The 18,505-nt window shown below is 47.5% G+C and overlaps 1 protein-coding gene across 2 annotated transcripts in view; it reads right to left on the bottom strand.

Moving 5' to 3' along the window:
- The window catches only part of DSTYK (dual serine/threonine and tyrosine protein kinase), a 49,315-nt gene continuing 30,810 nt past the window's right edge, over positions 1-18,505 (bottom strand). For both annotated transcript variants that reach the window (XM_035010222.1, XM_035010223.1), the window contains exons 4-13: positions 15,138-15,370; positions 14,650-14,733; positions 13,841-14,017; positions 12,905-13,034; positions 12,014-12,170; positions 11,431-11,563; positions 9,072-9,185; positions 7,376-7,490; positions 5,004-5,138; positions 1-4,408 (exon numbers count right to left, since the gene is read on the bottom strand). In XM_035010222.1, the coding sequence (XP_034866113.1) occupies positions 4,221-4,408; positions 5,004-5,138; positions 7,376-7,490; positions 9,072-9,185; positions 11,431-11,563; positions 12,014-12,170; positions 12,905-13,034; positions 13,841-14,017; positions 14,650-14,733; positions 15,138-15,370 (1,466 nt within the window). In that variant the 3' untranslated portion in view covers positions 1-4,220. The remainder of the gene's footprint in view (positions 4,409-5,003; positions 5,139-7,375; positions 7,491-9,071; positions 9,186-11,430; positions 11,564-12,013; positions 12,171-12,904; positions 13,035-13,840; positions 14,018-14,649; positions 14,734-15,137; positions 15,371-18,505) is intronic.

The following is an 18,505-nucleotide window of genomic DNA, read 5'->3' as shown; positions in this document are numbered from 1 at the left end:
TTCAAACGTTAATGTGATCTTTATTCTATAGCACGTGTGGTATCTGCAACCCCACAAGGATACAGAACACTCTATAAAACCAAACCCAACCACCCCAAACGACACTAGATGAAGATTTAACCCATAGGTATGACTCTTAAAAACAACACAGTCTCGTTTGCCGTATTATGGAAAGAGCACAGGAAGGGAGAGTGAACGACTGAGGTTTGTGCCAAGGTAACTTCCTCTTGTTATTGCACTTTTATTCTACACACTTAGTATGTTACACTTTTATTAACACTGTAATAGACATTAGTCCTTTAAAATAAACAAAATATTACATAAGGATAAAAGACAACATGCTGTCCAGACCGGTTTCCTTCTCAACCCTCTGAGTCAGGTGGCCAGGTATTCCCATGGTCTCCACGTGCATCTCGACAGGACTGGATGTTAACAAAGCAGATGAAGTTAAAAATAAAACCCTTTTAAGAACAGCAGTGTTCCTTGCAACCTCCAAAGGAGTTTGCGATGCAAGTTTCTGAAGGTTGCTCCCTCCTCACCCACTTAAATACAGCGCTAGCCCTAACCGTCCCCCCCCATATTTAGAAGGATAAACCCACTTTTTTCTTTTAAAGAAAAAGTGGGTTATTTGATCCAGCAAATCCAGAAGTCAAACTTTGAAAACTCAAAGAAAGCAACTACTCTTTTGGCGAAGGACTCTTCAAGGGCCCTTTATCCTGCTGCAAAGCAGTCTGGGCTTCGGAGACTCCCTGATTAGCCAGATGAACAGCGAGCCTGCCTCCTCTCCAAAGCGAGGCCACAGGGGACCTCTGCCCCCTTAGTGCTACTATAATCACCGATCCCTCTTGGCTTCTCAGTGCTAAATAATAAGCCAAAAAAATTAAAGTGTCATTCAGTGCAGTTACTACTTTGGAGCCCTGCTGCCCCAAACTCCTTCTCCCGTCTGGAAACAACTTTCAAGCCATCTTTGGCAGCTCAGCAAAGATGCACCAAGATGCACCAGAGAGCTGACACATACTGGGGGAGAGTTCTACCAGTCCCCCCGTTTCCATCTGTGGCAGTAATATGTCCTTTCCTTCACGGTTTCCTTGAATTTTAGTGTTAAAAATTAGGAGAAGCTGCTACATAGGCTCTGTCCCCTTGAAATTGATGGAGTCACAAGTGATTCTCTTTGGTCTGGGAAGAACCCGCACAGCCCTCCTTCCTAGAGAAGTGGAAGGCTTGCTCAATCAATGAGCCACTCTCTACAGAGGGTCAAGGAACTAGGGCCCGCCCGTGGAAACCTCAGCCAGACAAGCATTCCCCAACTCATGCCAGACTGACCTCCCTGCCAGCTCCCTAGGCACAGGGTCAGCCGCTCCGGGGCCCCACGCTCCGCCATGTCTTGATTGCTCTGCAAGAAGGTCCCTCACTCAGTTCTGAAGTAACGCAAGTGACTGGACTTCAAGCGTGTTAAAAATGGCCAGGTGATCATTTTCAGGCTGGGGTAAGTTGCCCTAATGAAGTTGATTAGAAGGACAGAACACAGTAAGGGTAACCCGTCCCATCCTTCCTCTTCCCCCAGCCACAATCTCACCTCACCACTTGGGAGCACATACAACCAAAGCTAGGAGGTAAAATCTTTAGGACTTTGGTCTTGTTGAGCCCGCTACAGCCCAAGTGCCCCCAGACTTCTTTGAATACCTAGTGTCTTCCCAAGTAATATACAGTACAGTACATTTCATGGCATTCCATCACTTTAGTAATAATGGGTGCCAAGGAACAAAGAATCCCAAATTAGCTGACAATGTTATAAAACAAAAGCAAAGTATGTATGTGTTATATATATGTATTCCCACACTCAGCCCGCTGAGTGTTCAAAAAACACCTCCAAATATCTCTACATGGACTTTGGCTGGCCTGGAGATCTTCAGGAATATCTTGCACCTTTTCTCAAAATACTTTTTTGTAATGAATTGTTAACAACAACTACTGTCTTACTTAGCATTAGTCCCTCCCATCCTCCCTTCTCACTCAGGCAAAAAATGTGGGAGTCTGCTAGGAAACTGGTGCCTGAGAGCAGATTAAGCTGCAGGGAGGGGACAAACTGAAAAGGGACACTGGGTAGAGGAAAACCTACCCCCCACCCACCAGCCCCTGCATGAATGGGGGTAGGAACTAAGACTTTGGAAGAATGTTAGAAATGTGGCTTCCACAACGTAAGCACAGACTCCTGATTTGAGCTGGAGTAAAGGAAGAGTCTCTGGGAAAGGGAACTATAGAAGACCTTTCCTGAAATTTCGTACAGAACAGACTGATTTTTCAGCAGGTAGACACTATTCACCTCTCCTCTTTAAACTTGAAAACCTGGCTTCCTGGAAGCCCCATCATAGTCCCCAGGAGGACAAACAAGTTAATGCAGACAAGAATAGAGTGACTTGAAGAAGTAAAGCTACAAATGGCTGTTAACAATTCTAAGAGATCTACTGAACATTCCACCAGAACAAGGCTGGAGCTTATATAGAACCCAAAGACACTGGGTCGGTCACTTAACTGTTTGCAAGTAAAAAGGTTCTTAGCACTGTACGGAGTTTCTAAAGGGCTCCAAGTGCTTGGAGGCTTACTACGCTCAAGTGTATCATCATCAGAGCCCAGCAGAGTCAAAGAGTGAAAACTGAACTTTAAGAGTTATATGAAAAATTTCTTGTAGATGCCATTTATACTCAATGTTTAAAAGACGGTCATTCTCTCAGAAACAACCCTACAAAATTCTAACAGCAAATCTGCCCATTTCCTTACACACCTACTCAGGGACCTGCTTCACAGACTTGGGGGCCAGGCACAGGGGAAAGACCACAGTGCTTGGAAATTAGGCAGATGGCTGGAGGCTACTCACCTCCACTGTCTATTCCTTCACCCACCTGGTGTTCTAAATCAAATGGACCATCTCGGTTGAGTGAGGCTTTAAGTCAAGATCTGAGATGCATCAACATGTAAATTGTCCCCCTCCAGAATTTCCCCACCTAGGCACACTTCCTGACACACGCTCCAAAAGCCCACCAGCACGCCTCCCAGCCGAAGGGGAGGGACCGTCCCAGACGCACACACACAGATGTGAAAGGAACACACAGAGCTACAAAAAGCATTCTCTTTCATCTGGTGCTTTCCTTCTTAAGTTATATTCAAAATAAAGTAAAATGAAGGGACGAGTTGCAAAAGAAATCTCGGTTAAAAAGCTCATTGATGGAATTTAAAAACATCAGTGGGTTAGATTCAAACACAAAAATGGGAATTTTTGATCCTTCTAAGTTTTAGAAACAACCTGGTATCCTCCTAGTAGGTTTGCAGGGAAGCCCACGGCCTCCAGATCACTGCCCATGTCTCCGGTCTCACCAGTTACTCCATACCGGTCAGTTTTACTCAGATACTCATCCCCAGATACCATGTTAACTGGAGTTTCCCCATCTTGAGACCAAAAACGGCGGGGGGGGGGGAATCAAGACCAAAGGGAAGAAGAAGAGATTCTATCCTAGGGTTAGCAGTAACTCAAAATCCAATCACATATGTATATATATATACATGTGTGTACACATTTTTTTTTCTTTTTGTGGCCTCTTGGTGATGGAACCGTGACACCCACCCCCAGAAGTCAGTCCTATAAATGTAAACACACTGGCACCAGAAGGAACAGACAGCTCTGTTTCCAGCCCCCTCACTGGGGCCTCTGGCCGCTGCAACCTGAGATCCGGGTGCAGGGAGCAGCAAGTCGCTGTTTTGCTCCTACGTTCTCACAACCCCGGAACTAAGTTCAAATTTCCTAAGGGTCCTGACGATGCGATAGAACCAAACTATTCCTAGCTAGAGCCAAAATTACGAAAATTATAGTTTTTAATACTATCGCCACTGCAGTGTCCCGCCTGTCTTAGCAACATACAGTGAACAGACAATTGGTACATTTGCCTCCTTTTCAGTTCTGAGGCTGGAACATTGCATTCTTCGGCGTTTACGTGTCCTAGACAATCTTTTGCTAATGGGATGGCTTGGGGCATCAGTGAGCTGCTGAACGTGACCCACAGCCAGCCAACTCTTCACTATCCAGGAGGCAATCACTGCCTGGGAAGGTCCCAAGTTGCCCAGCAAGCATCAGTTCCCTCGGGAGCTCTCTGAATAAATGTCAAATTCTTCCCATGGCCAAAAGGTGAGGGGAAGAAATAGAGAGTAAAGGAGAAAGGTCTTTGCTTTCAAGTAGAATCATCGAGTCCTCTGTTTGGCTGCTCAGAATTTGACTTGCATAGCCGGTCCATGATGCCCTGGAGCATGGGCTGGACGATGCCCAAGAGAGGTCTCTGAGAGGGGTCCCCGTCCCAGCAGGCCTCCATCAACTGCCAGCACTCCTCGTCAAACACAGGAAGACGCTCTGGCCGGGCCCCTGGAGAAAGGCACATGGAGACAAGGCCAGGGTCAGTGAGAGGGCCCGTGCCACGATGAGGCCCGACCAGCTCGCAGACCGATCGCCCAGGTGGGGCTCCGGAGTTCTGGCTTCAACTGCAAACACTGAGGTCAGAACCTAGTAGTAATGGTGACAACAAACTGGAACGTACTGGCATAGGAAGTTGAAGAATTGGAAAGGTTCAAGAAAAAAGCCTTCTTGAAACAGTTCAGTACAGGGACGCCTGGGTGGCTCGGTCGGTGAAGCGTCAGCCTTTGGCTCAGGTCATGGTCCCGGGGTCCTGGGATCGAGCCCCGCATCGGGCTCCCTGCTCCGCGGGAAGCCTGCTTCTCCCTCTGCCCCTCCCCCTGCTTGTGTTCCCTCTCTCTCCCCACCTCTCTCTCTGACAAATAACTAACTAAAATCTTAGGAAAAAAAAAAAACAGTTCAGTACAGTACTGCCTGAAAGCGAAGGCCTGACTTCAGTGTCTTTCCTGGATTCCGTGACGGTATGTGGTCCCGCTGCTCTCAGTGGTGGTGGGGGTGGGGGGGGTGGGGGGGGGAGTCAGGATAAGGTAGGGCTTGTGGCTCTTACCTCTCCGCACGTTGTTCCAGAGATGGTCTTTGCTGGCACACCTCTCAAATGCTTCAGGGAGCTTGACAGAACCCGAGCAGATATACCAGAAGAGAATGCCAAAGGCGTAGACATCGACGGAATTATCATACTTCCCTGGAGCGAGAAGGGGCGAGACAGTGAGCCAGGGACAGAGAGCAGCTGCATCCCCACTCACGGGGTCTGCAGAGGTCTCCACACCTTTTTTCCTAAAGCTTTTAACATCCATTGCCTCCCCTAAGAACCCCGGTTGGCAGGACCGTTGACAACGCCCATCTTATTACACCCCAAACCACAGCACGGGGAGGGCAGCGCTAGATACCAGGAGAGCCGAGGCTGGAGCCTGACAAAAGGAGGACAGGCCTTTGATTTTGATGGAACACTGCTCGCTTCGGCAGCACATAGACTAAAATTGGAATGATTTTGATGGAACAGCCAAAAAGACTCATCCTGAAAGGTCGGATTAGGGAAATAAGGCTGGGAAACAGGTGGGTGGGTAGATTGGAACCAGAACGTAAAGATCTTTAAAACGTCAAACAGAAAAGTCTCGATTCGATGGACAGCAGGAAGTCCCTTATGTTTTAGGGCAGCAGGTGACACGAAGAACGTATTTTGGAAAAGATTCTTCTGTCAGCAATAGGACTGCAGAGAAACAATCCAGGGAAATGAAATACGAAGTCGCCAAAAGAAAACGAAAGCAGTGGCAATAGAACTTCTTTAAGAAGTAAATCCAGAGGGGGGCACTGGGTGGCTCAGTCGTTAAGCGTCTGCCTTCGGCTCAGGTCATGATCCTGGGGTCCTGGGATCGAGCCCCACATCGGGCTCCCTGCTTGGCGGGAAGTCTGCTTCTCCCTCTCCCACTCCCCCTGCTTGTGTTCCCTCTCTCTCTCTGTGTCAAATAAATAAATAAAATCTTTAAAAAAAAAAAAAAAAAGCACACACACACACACACACAAAGAAGTAAATCCAGAGGAAGAGACACGCTGCATGCGCGCTCGGCTGCGCTGTGGCTCCAGCCAGCCCCAATCCTTCCGTGCCCGACTCCGCGGAGGGCAGGGGGCAGCGCTGTGCACGAGGCTAACGAGCGGAGGCCGCGCGGGGCGCCGATCCCAGCTCCTCCCCGCGCCGCCGAGGGGCCCGCCGTGACCTTCGCGTCCGCCTCGGCAACGCCGCAACCATGCCCGGTCGGTGAGGCTCGAGCCCTCGGGTCCTCACCCGGCCCCTCTCTGCTGCTGGTCGCGGGTGTTCCGTTGATCACACGATCTCGCCCGCTCCCCCCCGGAGCTGCCTGGCACCCGGCGCACCACCAGCAGCCTGCTCCCGGACGCGAGCCCCACTGCTCTGCCCACTCGAACCCCTCCACCTCCCGCTGCTAAGCTAACCTTCCACGAACGCGTTTTCTGCCTGCGCCTGCGCACAAGCTCAAGTTCCTCAGGACCCCCACACCGAGCCTTCGCTCCTCCGCGCAGAGTTCAAGCTCAGAGCATTTCATCTCCAGCCTTGTATGCTGTTACTCCCCACCTGGATTTCCTTCCTATCGTGCCGATGCTGCAATTTTCCTATTTCCCTTTCCCCAGCCTCCAGAATGTTCTCTCCTTCGTGACACATGGTTAGATTCTAGAGCCAGAAAAACCTAGATTCCAATCCCAGCTCCATCATCTCTAGTGTTTTGGGGTGGCTTTCTGAAGTTCACCAATCTGGACTCGACTTTATCTGTGACGTGGGCATAAAAATGCATCACCATCACCACAGAAGGGCCGTGAGGATTAAATGGAACAAAATATATGAAAAAGCATACTCATGCTGCCCAGCTCAAAGACCACACTTCCTACGGGTTCCCTTCCCACAGACCAATTTTTCCAGACCTGACTCAAGTTCCACCCAACATCTCACTTCTACCACAAACCTGTCAAACACTTCAACCTTCATCACCTGTCTGAACACCGTCATGTTAGGTGGCACCCATTTTAGTGCCTTGTCACACGGTGTCCTATACTGCTTCCTAATTATCCTACCTCTCTCAGTGCATCTCTGTCATCTGCAAGTTCCTTAATGATCAGGGCCAACTCCTGACATATAGAAACCATTCAATCAGTATTTACTGATCAACCAATTGGCTGATTATGGCAATTATGGCACGAACAGCCGGAGAAACCTGCACAAGAAGACCTGGTGTCCCCCGTGTGCATTTTTCCTTCTCCCCTGCCCTGCCTTAGAGGTCTCCTTCCTCTGCTTCTCCCTTGCCTGCACCAGATCTGCCAGGAGTACTTGTGGATACTACTTAGCCCAAGGGGTAGCCCTCAGGGTTAAAGTACGGAGCCCTGCTGAAGCCCACTCCCTGCCCCACGGCTTACCTGTGAAAAGTTCAGGGGCCATATGGATTGGCGTCCCCACAATGCTGCCTGACATCATGGCCTCTGGCTTGCAGAATCCTAAGTCAGTGATCTTGGCACGGTTCTGCTTGTCCAGCTGCCAACAAAGCAGGGCAAGAGTGAGCCTGCGTCGGATCCTGCACACAGCTCTCAGATGCACAGTCAAGCTCAGAAGCAGGCGTCTACCTTCAAGTAGCACTTAATTAAGCCTCCCTGTCTCCAGATTTGTTCCCACTCCTGTCTTCTCCCCAGACTGTCAGCAACCTGGATGGCAGGGGCTATCTTTTTCGCCTTTGTATTCCTCGCCCTTAGCATAGTGCCTTGCACATCACAGAAACTTAGTAAGTCTTGGAAGAATGAATAAAGCGAAAGACACCAAGGAAAGTATTTCAGTTCCTGATGATTCTCCTCGGACCTCCAGACCCCAGGGCAGAAAGTCACGAAGGAAGAAGGCTGAGGTCCTCTGGTCAGCTGAGGAGAGTTGCTTGAATTCCCTGCAGTTTCCTTTCCTAAAGGCCCAAGAGAATAAATCTGTGCCTCATTTGACTATTGATAAACCTCTCAGGTTTCAGCCTATGATTTTAGGGCAATCTCTCCCCCACACGGCTGTCATCTTTATATATATCATGTATGTGTTGCCAGAGACACCTTGATGATCTCCAATACAGCTCCAAGAGGAGTAGGTCAGAGGATTCTTCAGAACTGAGATACCAGGAGTGGCGGGTTCATGATCACCTTCCCTTTGACGGTGCATTTACCCATCTCAGCCCTTATCCAGAACCTCTGACCAAACTCTAAACAACAACCAGACCTGGAGTCCTCAAAAACATCACAAAAGCAAAAAAGGGCAGAAGGACTATTCTAGATTAAAGGAGGACAGGAAAACATGACAACAAAGTACACCGTCTGATCCCTGGAGTGACCCTGGATCAAACAAGCAAACAAACAGACTGTGTCTGGGTAACTGGGAAATGTTAATATAAACTGTTTATTAACTAACAGTATTGTATTGACGTTAAATTTCTTTGGTGTGATAATAGCATTTTTATTACATAGAAAAATGTCCTTTATAGGAGATACTAGCTCAAGTATTTAGGAGTACTGTGCTATCTGTAACTTACTTTCCTACAGTTGAGTAAAAAAGTGTGTGTGTATCTAAAACTAATGATGTTAATGTATGGGGATTAACATAAGAATAAAAAAAAATAAATATAAATAAAAAAAATCTAAAATTAATGATGTAATGTATGGGGATTAACATAAGAATAAAAAAAAATAAATATAAAAAAAAAAGTGTGTGTGTGTGTGTGTGTGAGAGAGAGAGAGAGAGAGAGAGATAGAGAGAGAGAGACTGAGGAGCAGAGAGAGATGAACCCCGGAGAAAGAGACCACGAATCGGATGAACGATATGTGGGTCTCCATCGGACCACTGTTCTGTATGTTTACATGTCCCCAACAGTGTCGGGAGAAAAAACTTTAAGCAACAGAAGCTTGGTCTAGGAGGCGGCCTGACATTCCCCACACCTTACATTCAAGATGCCATCAACCCATCTGCTGTCAACTCCAGTGTGTTCCCGGCAGGTGCGCCCCGCGATCCCACTCACATGTAGGAGGACCCTCCGACAGCCACTTAAGCCACAGAGACAGGGCGTTATCTCGGGGAAACAGCTCTACTTACCAGGACATTTTTTAGCTTGATATCACGGTGCACGAGTCCCTGGCTGTGCAGGAAACGGATCCCTTCCACCACATCTAGTGCTATCTGCAGACGGGTCTCCAGCATCAGCCCGGCCTTGGGGAGACAAAAGGGCTCACTCATCACTAACAAGACAACTCCTCAGTCCAGTGTGCTTAAACCCACTAAGAGCTCCTTCTGCGGGGCGCCGCAAGGCAGCCAGTGCTGGGGCACACAGAGGACAAGGGCAGAGAAGCAGGCGGGAAGAAAGGAAGAGGAAAGCAGTTAGAAGGAAGCTGAGGGAAAGCAAGGAAGGACAAGCTGTGAGGCCTGAGAACACTGCCTGGAGGCTGCATGCAGCGGCTGGATGACCCCACATGGCACTAGAGGGGGCGCAGGCCAACACCCGGAGGCGTGAGCTCATTTCCAAGCCCCGAACAGACTCTGGAACTGCCCTCGAGGCTCAAAGTAGTGCTAGGTCTCGGGGCGCCTGCCCGGCTCAGTCGGTAGAGCATGTGATTCTTGAGCTCGGGGTTGTGAGTTCGAGTCCCATGTTGGGCGTAGAGATTATTTTTTAAAAATTAAAAAATAAGGGGCGCCTGGGTGGCTCAGTTGGTTAAGCGACTGCCTTCGGCTCAGGTCATGATCCTGGAGTCCTGGGATCGAGTCCCGCATCGGGCTCCCTGCTCAGCGGGGAGTCTGCTTCTCCCTCTGACCCTCCTCCCTCTCATGCTCTCTGTCTTTCATTCTCTCTCTCTCAAATAAATAAATAAAATCTTTAAAAAAAAAAAATTAAAAAATAAAAGTATTAAAAAAAAAAAAAAAGGATTTCTAGGTCTCTCAGGCAGAATGCCTTCCACTGCTTTGTAGGCCTGGTTAGCCCAGGTTTGGCTTTATGGATTCAAATATCAAAGTCACTCATCTTACTTTTACCATGCCTCCAGCTTAGGGCCTCTTGAATTCCAGAGAACATTACATCACTCATCCAGAAGCTCAGCCCACTTGTGGGAAAGCATCAGACAGTGCTGAGCCTAACTCCTCTGAAATGAAGAGGGAGAGCCAGCGGGAGAGTCATTTCCTCCATCCTACTGATTTCTCATGGCTCTTGCAATCATTTCTAAGGATTCCTGTCCTCTATCCAGAAGCTTCCATGTAATCTGTGAGAAGGGACCTACCCAGATACTCTGTGATTAGCTTCCCCCTGTCCCACCCAGCCCCTGTGTAGGGACCAGACAAAGGAATGTCTCCACGTCCCTTGTGGTTGCTTTGGGTGAGGGAAACTTGACATCCAACTGAGGGTACTTCACCTTCACTCAACATCTTTCAACAGCGGGGCGCCTGGGTGGTTCAGTTGTTAAGCATTTGCCTTTGGCTCAGGTTGTGATCCCAGGGTCCCGGGATCGAGCCCCACGTCGGGCTCTCTGCTCGGCGGGAGGCCTGCTTCTCCCTCTCCCACTCCCCCTACTTGTGTTCCTGCTCTCACTATCTCTCTGTCAAATAAATAAATAAAAAATCTAAAAAAAAAAAAAATTTCAACAGCATTTCATGGTGTACAACGGAATTTGAAGTCTATGGAAATTCTTAATTTTGGTGTTCTGTAATTTCTTCTCAGGATTTTTTTGCACATCATGCCCCTCTATTCCCAGACAGCCGCTCCAACATGACTAGTGTCCTTCAAATGCTCTGGGCATTATGCTATTCCTTCCTGCTGGTACGGCCTCTTCTTTCTACCTGCCCAAATTTTACCCATCAAGGTGGATTTATCACACTCAAACACCAGATCTTAATGAAATATTCACCGACAGCAAGTCTCTTAAAAGCTTCTGGCAATTACACCTTTTTATTTTTTTAAGTAAGCTCTATGCCCAACATGGGGCTTGAACTCAGGACCCCAAGATCAAGAGTCACATGCTCTACCAACTGAGTCAGTCATGTGCCCCTGGCAATTTCACTTTTTGATATCCCCTTATAGTGCTTAACACAGGGTCTTGTACAAAGTAGTCACTAGTAAATATTTGTTGACTAAACAACAAACACTCGCTGTATCCATCAAGAGCAAAAAAAGAGGAAAAATAGCAAAGTGACAGGATGCTTTTCTGCTCTTCTGAGTTGTCTAGATTTTTACCACCACCACAAGAGGTAAAAGTGGTGAACCGGCAGTATTCTGGATATAAACTGGGCCAAAAAATCGATGCTGAGAAATGTTTAAGGTTTTCTGGAAATAAGGGTAATAAAGCTTGATTACTGCCCAAAAATGTCTTGTGAAAGCCAGAAGGTCTGGCTAAACAAGAACGGCAGACAGGCCAGAGGACCCCGCGGGGGTGGCTGCCGGCTGCGCCCCAGCCCCCTCTTCCTGCCTCACCTTCAGCCCAGTGTAGAGGTCCCGGTGCAGCCGCTCCATGATGAGCAGCACAGCGATGCTGGAGCCGCCGCCGTAGCTGTAGTCGATGACCGAGCCATGCAGATCCACCAAGCGCGCGTGCTTCGGCAGAGACCTGGTGCGAACGAGAGAGGCCGGGGCTGCAACGCTCCGGCTCCAATCGCGACAGCGTGCTGCCACATAGGCAGGAGTCCCCTGAGACCACTCTTGTCCGGGGCCACACGTCATGGCCCTCAGTGCAGAGGGAGGGCCAAGAGAGTGGCCTCTCTAACAAGGAGTTGGAATTACGGAATCTAAAGACTGACAGGCCTTAAGGACGAGGAAGTCAAACGGAAGGCAGAGTCTGGGAAATCGGGATGGTAGGGAGAGGGAAGAGACCATGAAGGCCTGCAAGAGAGCACATTTCTGGGCCCAACACGGAAACACTGGCTACAACATCTGGGGACACAGGAAGGGAAAGACATGGCGTGCTGTAGCTCTTGGTACATGACCTTGGTACAAAAGCCAGGCTTCTGGCTTCTTCTCTGGATCTTCTCCCATAGAGATGAATGACAGGAGAACCTACCTCATGTAGTGGAACTCCAAAGCCAGGTCATTCCAGTGCTTCTCATCTGGAGGGACGACCGACTTGAGGGCACAAGGGAAGTGTCCTCCCCAATTGTCACACAGGTACACCACACCATATTGGCCCCGGCCTAGCTCCTGTCCCAGTTTAGGTTTACCTATCAAGTATGGACACAGAGATAAGGCAGGAGGAATGAGAACTTGCTGGGCAACCTCCCTAAGACTCTTAGAACATGTGGGGCACCTGGCTGGCTTGGTCAGTGGAGCGCGTGACTCTTGATCTCGGGGTTATGGGTTCGAGCCCCATATTGGGTATACAGATTACTTAAAAATAAAATCTTGAAGACTGCAGATGAAAAAATATATAAAATATCTTGTTAAAAAAAAAAGATTCTTAGGGTGCCTGGGTGGCTCAGTTAAGCATCTTCCTTTGGCTCAGGTCATGATCTTGGGGTCCTGCGATCATGCCCCACGTTGGGCTCCCTGCTCAGCTAGGAGTCTGCTTCTCACTCTGCCCTGTCCCCTGCTCGTGCTCTCTTGCTCGCTCTCTCTCTCAAATAAATAAATAAAATCTTTAAAAAAAAAAAAGATTCTTAGACATGGACCTAGGAGTAGGAAGTCGTAATTATGCTTGGGGAAGAAATTCTGATGCTACTGGAAACTAGTAGAAAGTAACCTAACTGGTCCAATTTAAATAAACTTCAGTCATGTTGTCTGAATTGTATAAATAGCAGGACCAAACAGACTTTAGGAATTCAGAAACACATCAGGGGGTGCTGAGGCAGCTTTGCAAGGAAGCAGCTTTAGACACTGGGATTTTCCAAGGTAGAACATGAGAATGTCAGGTATCCAGAACCTTCTTCCCATTTACTTGGGAAAAACAAGGACTCACGATGCAGCAAGACGTCCTGTAAAGAACGGCTTTCCAAAGAAAGGCGAGCCAGGCGTGGGGCATGATCTTTCCGAACCTTCAACCACAGATCTTCTGTTTTCTCCAACCGGCCTGAGTGGCCAGCTTCTAGCTGGGAGGGAAACAGAAAAAAGTCATGTGACTTATCAAGTTCCCAGCTTGGCTTCCTCACCTATTATATGGGGTAATAACAGCTACCTCCTAAGGGTAACTGTGAGAGTTACACAAGACATCCGTAACGTGACTGGTACACAGTGAGCTCTTGGTGAGTAACAACTGTTCCTCCTGGATGCATACCCACATCCCCGTACCCCACACTCTACACGCATGTACACACACACATACACGCACATCCACCCCAAGGGGACAAGCAGATGTCACATAACTGTGAACCAGTATGAGAGTTACAAAGTCATCCTTTTTCTGACTCATTCCTAAAATACTGAATAACTTAAATAAAATTCCTACCCCCCCCTTTTTTTAAAGATTTTATTTATTTCTTTGACAGAGACACAGCGAGAGAGGGAACACTAGCAGGGGGAGTGGGAGAGGGAGAAGCAGGCTTCCTGAGGAGTAGGGAGCCCGATGCGGGGCTCAATCCCAGAACCCTGGGATCATGACCTGAGCTGAAGGCAGACGCTTAACGACTGAGCCACCCAGGAGCCCAAAATTCCTACCCCTTGATTTTCATTCCTCACTCAGTGAAATGGGGAGAAATTAACTGAGTTCCCTCCATGTTCCCTGGAGTTAGAAAAATCTCCACATGAAAAATGTACTGATGAAACTTCCCATAACATAATATTATCGTTTAATAGCTAGGAAGAAAATATACTGATAATTTTATAAAAATTATATGAAGAGCAGTGGGCAAAATATTCCCCAGCGGGTAGGTTCTTCTCTCTCTTCCCACACACCCACCTGCCGTAATGAGGCTGCAAAAGCTTCGTGAGAACTGTTGAGCCGGGTCCGGAACTGGCTACAGATGCTCTTGGCCAACTTGGAGGCACTGAGGCTCTCGATGGCTTCCTGGGCCACCTTCCTCTTCCATTCCAGCGTGATGGCAGGTGGGCTCACCCACGTGATGCGCTGGATGATCTGCAGGATGAGGTCAGTGAGAACACTCAAGGGTGGGAGACAGGAGCCACCAGAAAGAACCAACACCCTTCCCCTCGGGCCTAGGCACTCGTTAGGAGCAGGTTATGAAGAATGGAGCCACGTGATGGCCAAGACTCCTCTCCAATTCCATCGACCTCAGAATCAGGGCTCAGACCAAGGGAAAGCATCAAGGAACACTAGGCCTAGTCTACGTGCTCACAAGCCCTCACTATGTACAGTTAGTGCGAGGGTGCCTGAGAATTCTCTTTCTGAACTCGGTATGGAAAAAGAGCCACGTCAAATTCAGGAAAAGAAACCACACAAATGGCCTCTGGCAACAAAGCCTGGGTCTGACAAAACATTCAAGCTGGGAAAAAGGAATATGAAGAATCTAGTGAAGGAGAGTTTTATGGCTGCATAAAATTTCATTTAAACGCACTATTTTAAGCATTAAAGGGGCACTGTTCCTAATTATTTCAGAATCGGTACAAATCAGAACTCTCCCAGGCAGACAAACCAGGACAAATGGCCACCCTACACCAACAGAATATCCTAGACATCAGTCACTATTAGTGCCTAAGGTTGATCTGAGCCAACGAGGGGCGGAAAATGTTTCTCTACAGAAGCTCCACCTGTTTGATTTGCTCCCATAGCATCCTTGTAACCGAGGACCCTGAGTGAAACGTAACTTCAACGTGATAGGCGGCATTTAAGATCTGAAAGAGAACACACAAAAGAAAATCAAGATGCCCTGAGCAGAGTGGCCGATTAAAAAATGTGATAAATAATATTTACTTAAAGCACAGAGTCCTGTTTCAAGGTTCCCAAATATATCCTTCCATAAACGTGCAGGGTCTACATGAGTTGATCATCTATTTTGTGACTCTTTGGGCCCCTTTACTTCCATCTTCACCGCCTTGCATGTTGCCTTAACTGCGATTTTGCAGTTCACAAGCACCTCTGATGGGCAGGGGTCATGTGACAGGAAAACGAAATAAAATTCCAATCAGATGGGCAAAAAGGTGAAAGGGAAATTCTTGGCTAGCTTGAGGTCAGGCTTGCGGGTGGGCTCTGTTTCCTGTGTTATCTGTGATGTGGCGTCTAACCGGTCTTCAAGTACCTGTTTGAGATAATTACTGGTGATGTGAACAGAGACATCCTGGGACTTCTCCAGGCTCTGCAGACAGCGTTCCAGGGTCCCGACGAAGCTCTCGCGCAGGTAATCCACTGAGCTGATCAGCTTGTTAGCCACTGCCTGATTGAGCCGAGAGATGATGAGCTCCTGGATCTGCCGGATGCAGCATTTGATTTCTCTGGTGCCCACTGCCTCTCCATTCTCGGGGACAATGACATCTGTGGAGGCAGAGAGAGAAGCCAGTTGGCTGTGAGGGGAAGGGGCAGGCACTCAGAATAAAGGCGTCTCCCCATCAAAGCCACAGAGCTGCCATGATGACGGCTATAAAACACACGGCTGGCTGGCGAACTATGACCCTCGGTGTGATCCAGGGCCATGCGGTCCTCTACTAACTAGGGCATCTAAGAATCCTGAGAAGGAGCAACTGTGTCTAGAATGAGCCTATTGATTTTGTCAGCTTTTATGTCACTTTTATAGGACAGGAGGAATATTTATTGAGTGCAGACTATTTGAGAGGCACCATAATAAATATTTTATATATGTAATCGAATTTAATCCTCACGATAACTTTGTCAGGTGGGTATTACTGGTCATATTTTATAGGTCAGGAGACAACCTCAAGGAGAGGACAGAGGGGGCACTGGGAAGGGGATGGTACAGTTAGGAAGGACGACAGCTAGCATCTAAAACCCAAGCTCGTGGACTGCCTTGGATCTTCGTAATATTTCACACTGCAGAACTCCTGGAAAAATCCAAGAGTTGGGGATTTGATGCTAATCAATTACTAAATAAAAAGTAAACCTGAAATGTTGTGGCCAACCTGCTACTACCTCCCAGAATTAGAAATCCGTTCTGCAAGTCAGAGGACAGAACTTAAGAGAAGACAAATTACCTGCAAAAACTCCACTCCTAAAAAGGCACTCTGATGTCTACTGTGCGAATTTAAATTGGTGCCACCTCTTTAGAGGAAATCTCATAATAGCTACCAAAAAATTTTTTTAACCAATCAAAATTTTAAACTAACCAACCAACAAACAAAACTATCTACATACCCTTTGACCTAACTATTCTGCTTCTAGGAATTGTTTTTCTAGAAATATACCTTTACAAGGCCCAAAGATATGCATGTAAATGATAATGCAGTAGAGTTTGTAACAGCAAAAAAGAAAAAAGAAAGAATGAGCCTAAATGTCCGTCAGTAGGGGTAAAGTTGAATAAAATCAGGTACATCTATTAGAAGAAGACAAATCCACGTGTACGTTTATGGGAAGATCGCTAAGATATGAGTTCAGTGAGGGGCGCCTGGGTGGCTCAGTGGGTTAAGTGACTGCCTTCGGCTCAGGTCATGATCCTGGAGTCCCAGGATCGAGTCCCACATCGGGCTCCCTGCTCTGCGGGGAGCCTGCTTCTCCCTCTCCCCCTCCCCCTGCTTGTGTTCGCTCTCTCGCTGTGTCTCTCTCTGTCAAATAAATAAATAAAATCTTTAAAAAAAAAAAAAAAAAGATATGAGTTCAGTGAAAAAGCAAGGGGCAGAAGAACATATGGAGGAAAACTAGGTGGCTGGAGGACAGTATCTTTATATCTCTGAGTGAAGTACTATGCATGTAGGTATTATCTTTAAAAAAATGTATTTTCGGGCGCCTGGGTGGCTCAGATGGTTAAGCGTCTGCCTTTGGCTCAGGTCATGATCCCAGGGTCCTGGGATCGAGTCCCACATTGGGCTCCCGGCTCAGCGGGGAGCCTGCTTCTCCCTCTGACCCTCGCCCCTCTCATGCTGTTTCTCTCTCGCTCGCTCTCTAAAAAATAAATTTAAAAAATCTTAAAAAAAAATAAATAAAATTAAAAAAAATAAAAATAAAAAAATGTATTTTCTGAAGTATGTATGTAATGCATTACCTCTATTTTATTATTTTTTTTTAATTTTATTTGAGAGAGCGAGAGCGCACATGTGCGCATGAGCAGGGGGGAGGGGCAGAGGGAGAGGGACCAGAGTCTGCCATGGGGCCTGATCCCAGGACCCTGAGATCACGACATGAGCCCAAGTCAGACGCTTAACCGCCTGAGCCACCCAGGTGCCCCGCGTTACCTTTATTTTAAAACAAAAACCAATACCAGAAATCCAGCTCCTTAGGCTATGTGGTAGCTCTCTTCTAAATCTACTTACCATTGCCTCAAGGATCCCCAGAAAGAACTGAGAACACGGTTAGTCCTATCTAATACACAGCTAACTTGGAAAATGGCTTCACAAATCCACCATGTAGTTAATAGAGCCAGATGTCTGATCTACTTGTTCCCAGTTCCCCCTGCGTCTGTTGAACTAACCACTGCATCCCAGGTACCAGACACGGTATCCCTGGCACATAATAAACAATCAAATATTTCACAGACTGCCCAACCTCCCTGCCCTGCCCCCTTTATCCTGTGCACTATGATGCTGACGCTGATGCCCCAGCATCCTAAGTTAGTCAGAAGCCTTCTTAGGATCTCCACTGCAATAAGGCCTATAAGAAATAAGGCTTCCTGTGCTTGCTAAAGTGGAGTCCGTTTCCTCTGTGTAAGTGTGACACAGCCATGTACCAAAATTCACATACTCATTCAAACTCCCACGAGGTAGTGTACACATCTCTGTGTGAACTGCTGTAGGAGATATGATGATAAACAAGACCCTGTTCTCCTTCCTCTCTCGGATTTTAGAAAACACTCAGAAGAACATAAACAACTGTAATAAAAGAAAATGAAATACGCCAGAAATTTCAGGTACGCATGAAATGCAGTGGGAGTTCAGATGGATGTGATCACTATTAGCTAAGAAAATTAAAGACACCTTCATGAAAGATGTTATTTAGAAGAGGCCTTGAAGGGTAGGTAGGATTTGGAAATTCACAAATAAAAGACTTTTGGGGTTTAGGGCAGGGCGGGAGTAAAGAAAAAGTAAAAGAAGAGATGGAGGACAGCAAGCAGCTGAGAGCAAGAGAAACTGAAATTAGCAGAAGGTGCCTAGTGGGAAACAGGACCGGGAAAGTTGGTCAGGGCTAGGCTTTGGAAGGTCCTTACCACTAGGCTAACGAGTCTAAACTTGGAACACAGAGCCAATGCAGATGAACTGGAGAAAGGAGAGAAAGATGTCTGGGAGAACAATAGGTAGCTAGGAGCTACAGGGAGAGGAGTAGCTCAGGTGGACTGAGGAAGAGGGAACAGAAAAGCAAAAGTAGATATGATATATGGAAAAAGACACATCAGAACTTGGCCGCTGACTGGATGTGGGGACAAGGGAGAGCAAAGAGCTGGAGACCATGCTGAGGTTCCAAAGCCGGTTACTAGGAAGATGGCGGCGGCAGTAACCGGGAAGAGAT

The sequence above is a fragment of the Mirounga leonina genome, unplaced genomic scaffold, assembly GCF_011800145.1.
Source record: "Mirounga leonina isolate KUSES-001 unplaced genomic scaffold, KU_Mleo_1.0 Mir_154, whole genome shotgun sequence".
NCBI lineage: Eukaryota > Metazoa > Chordata > Mammalia > Carnivora > Phocidae > Mirounga > Mirounga leonina.
The sequence above is the reverse complement of the archived record's forward strand: the minus strand, read 5'-3'. Positions and strand labels throughout refer to the sequence as shown.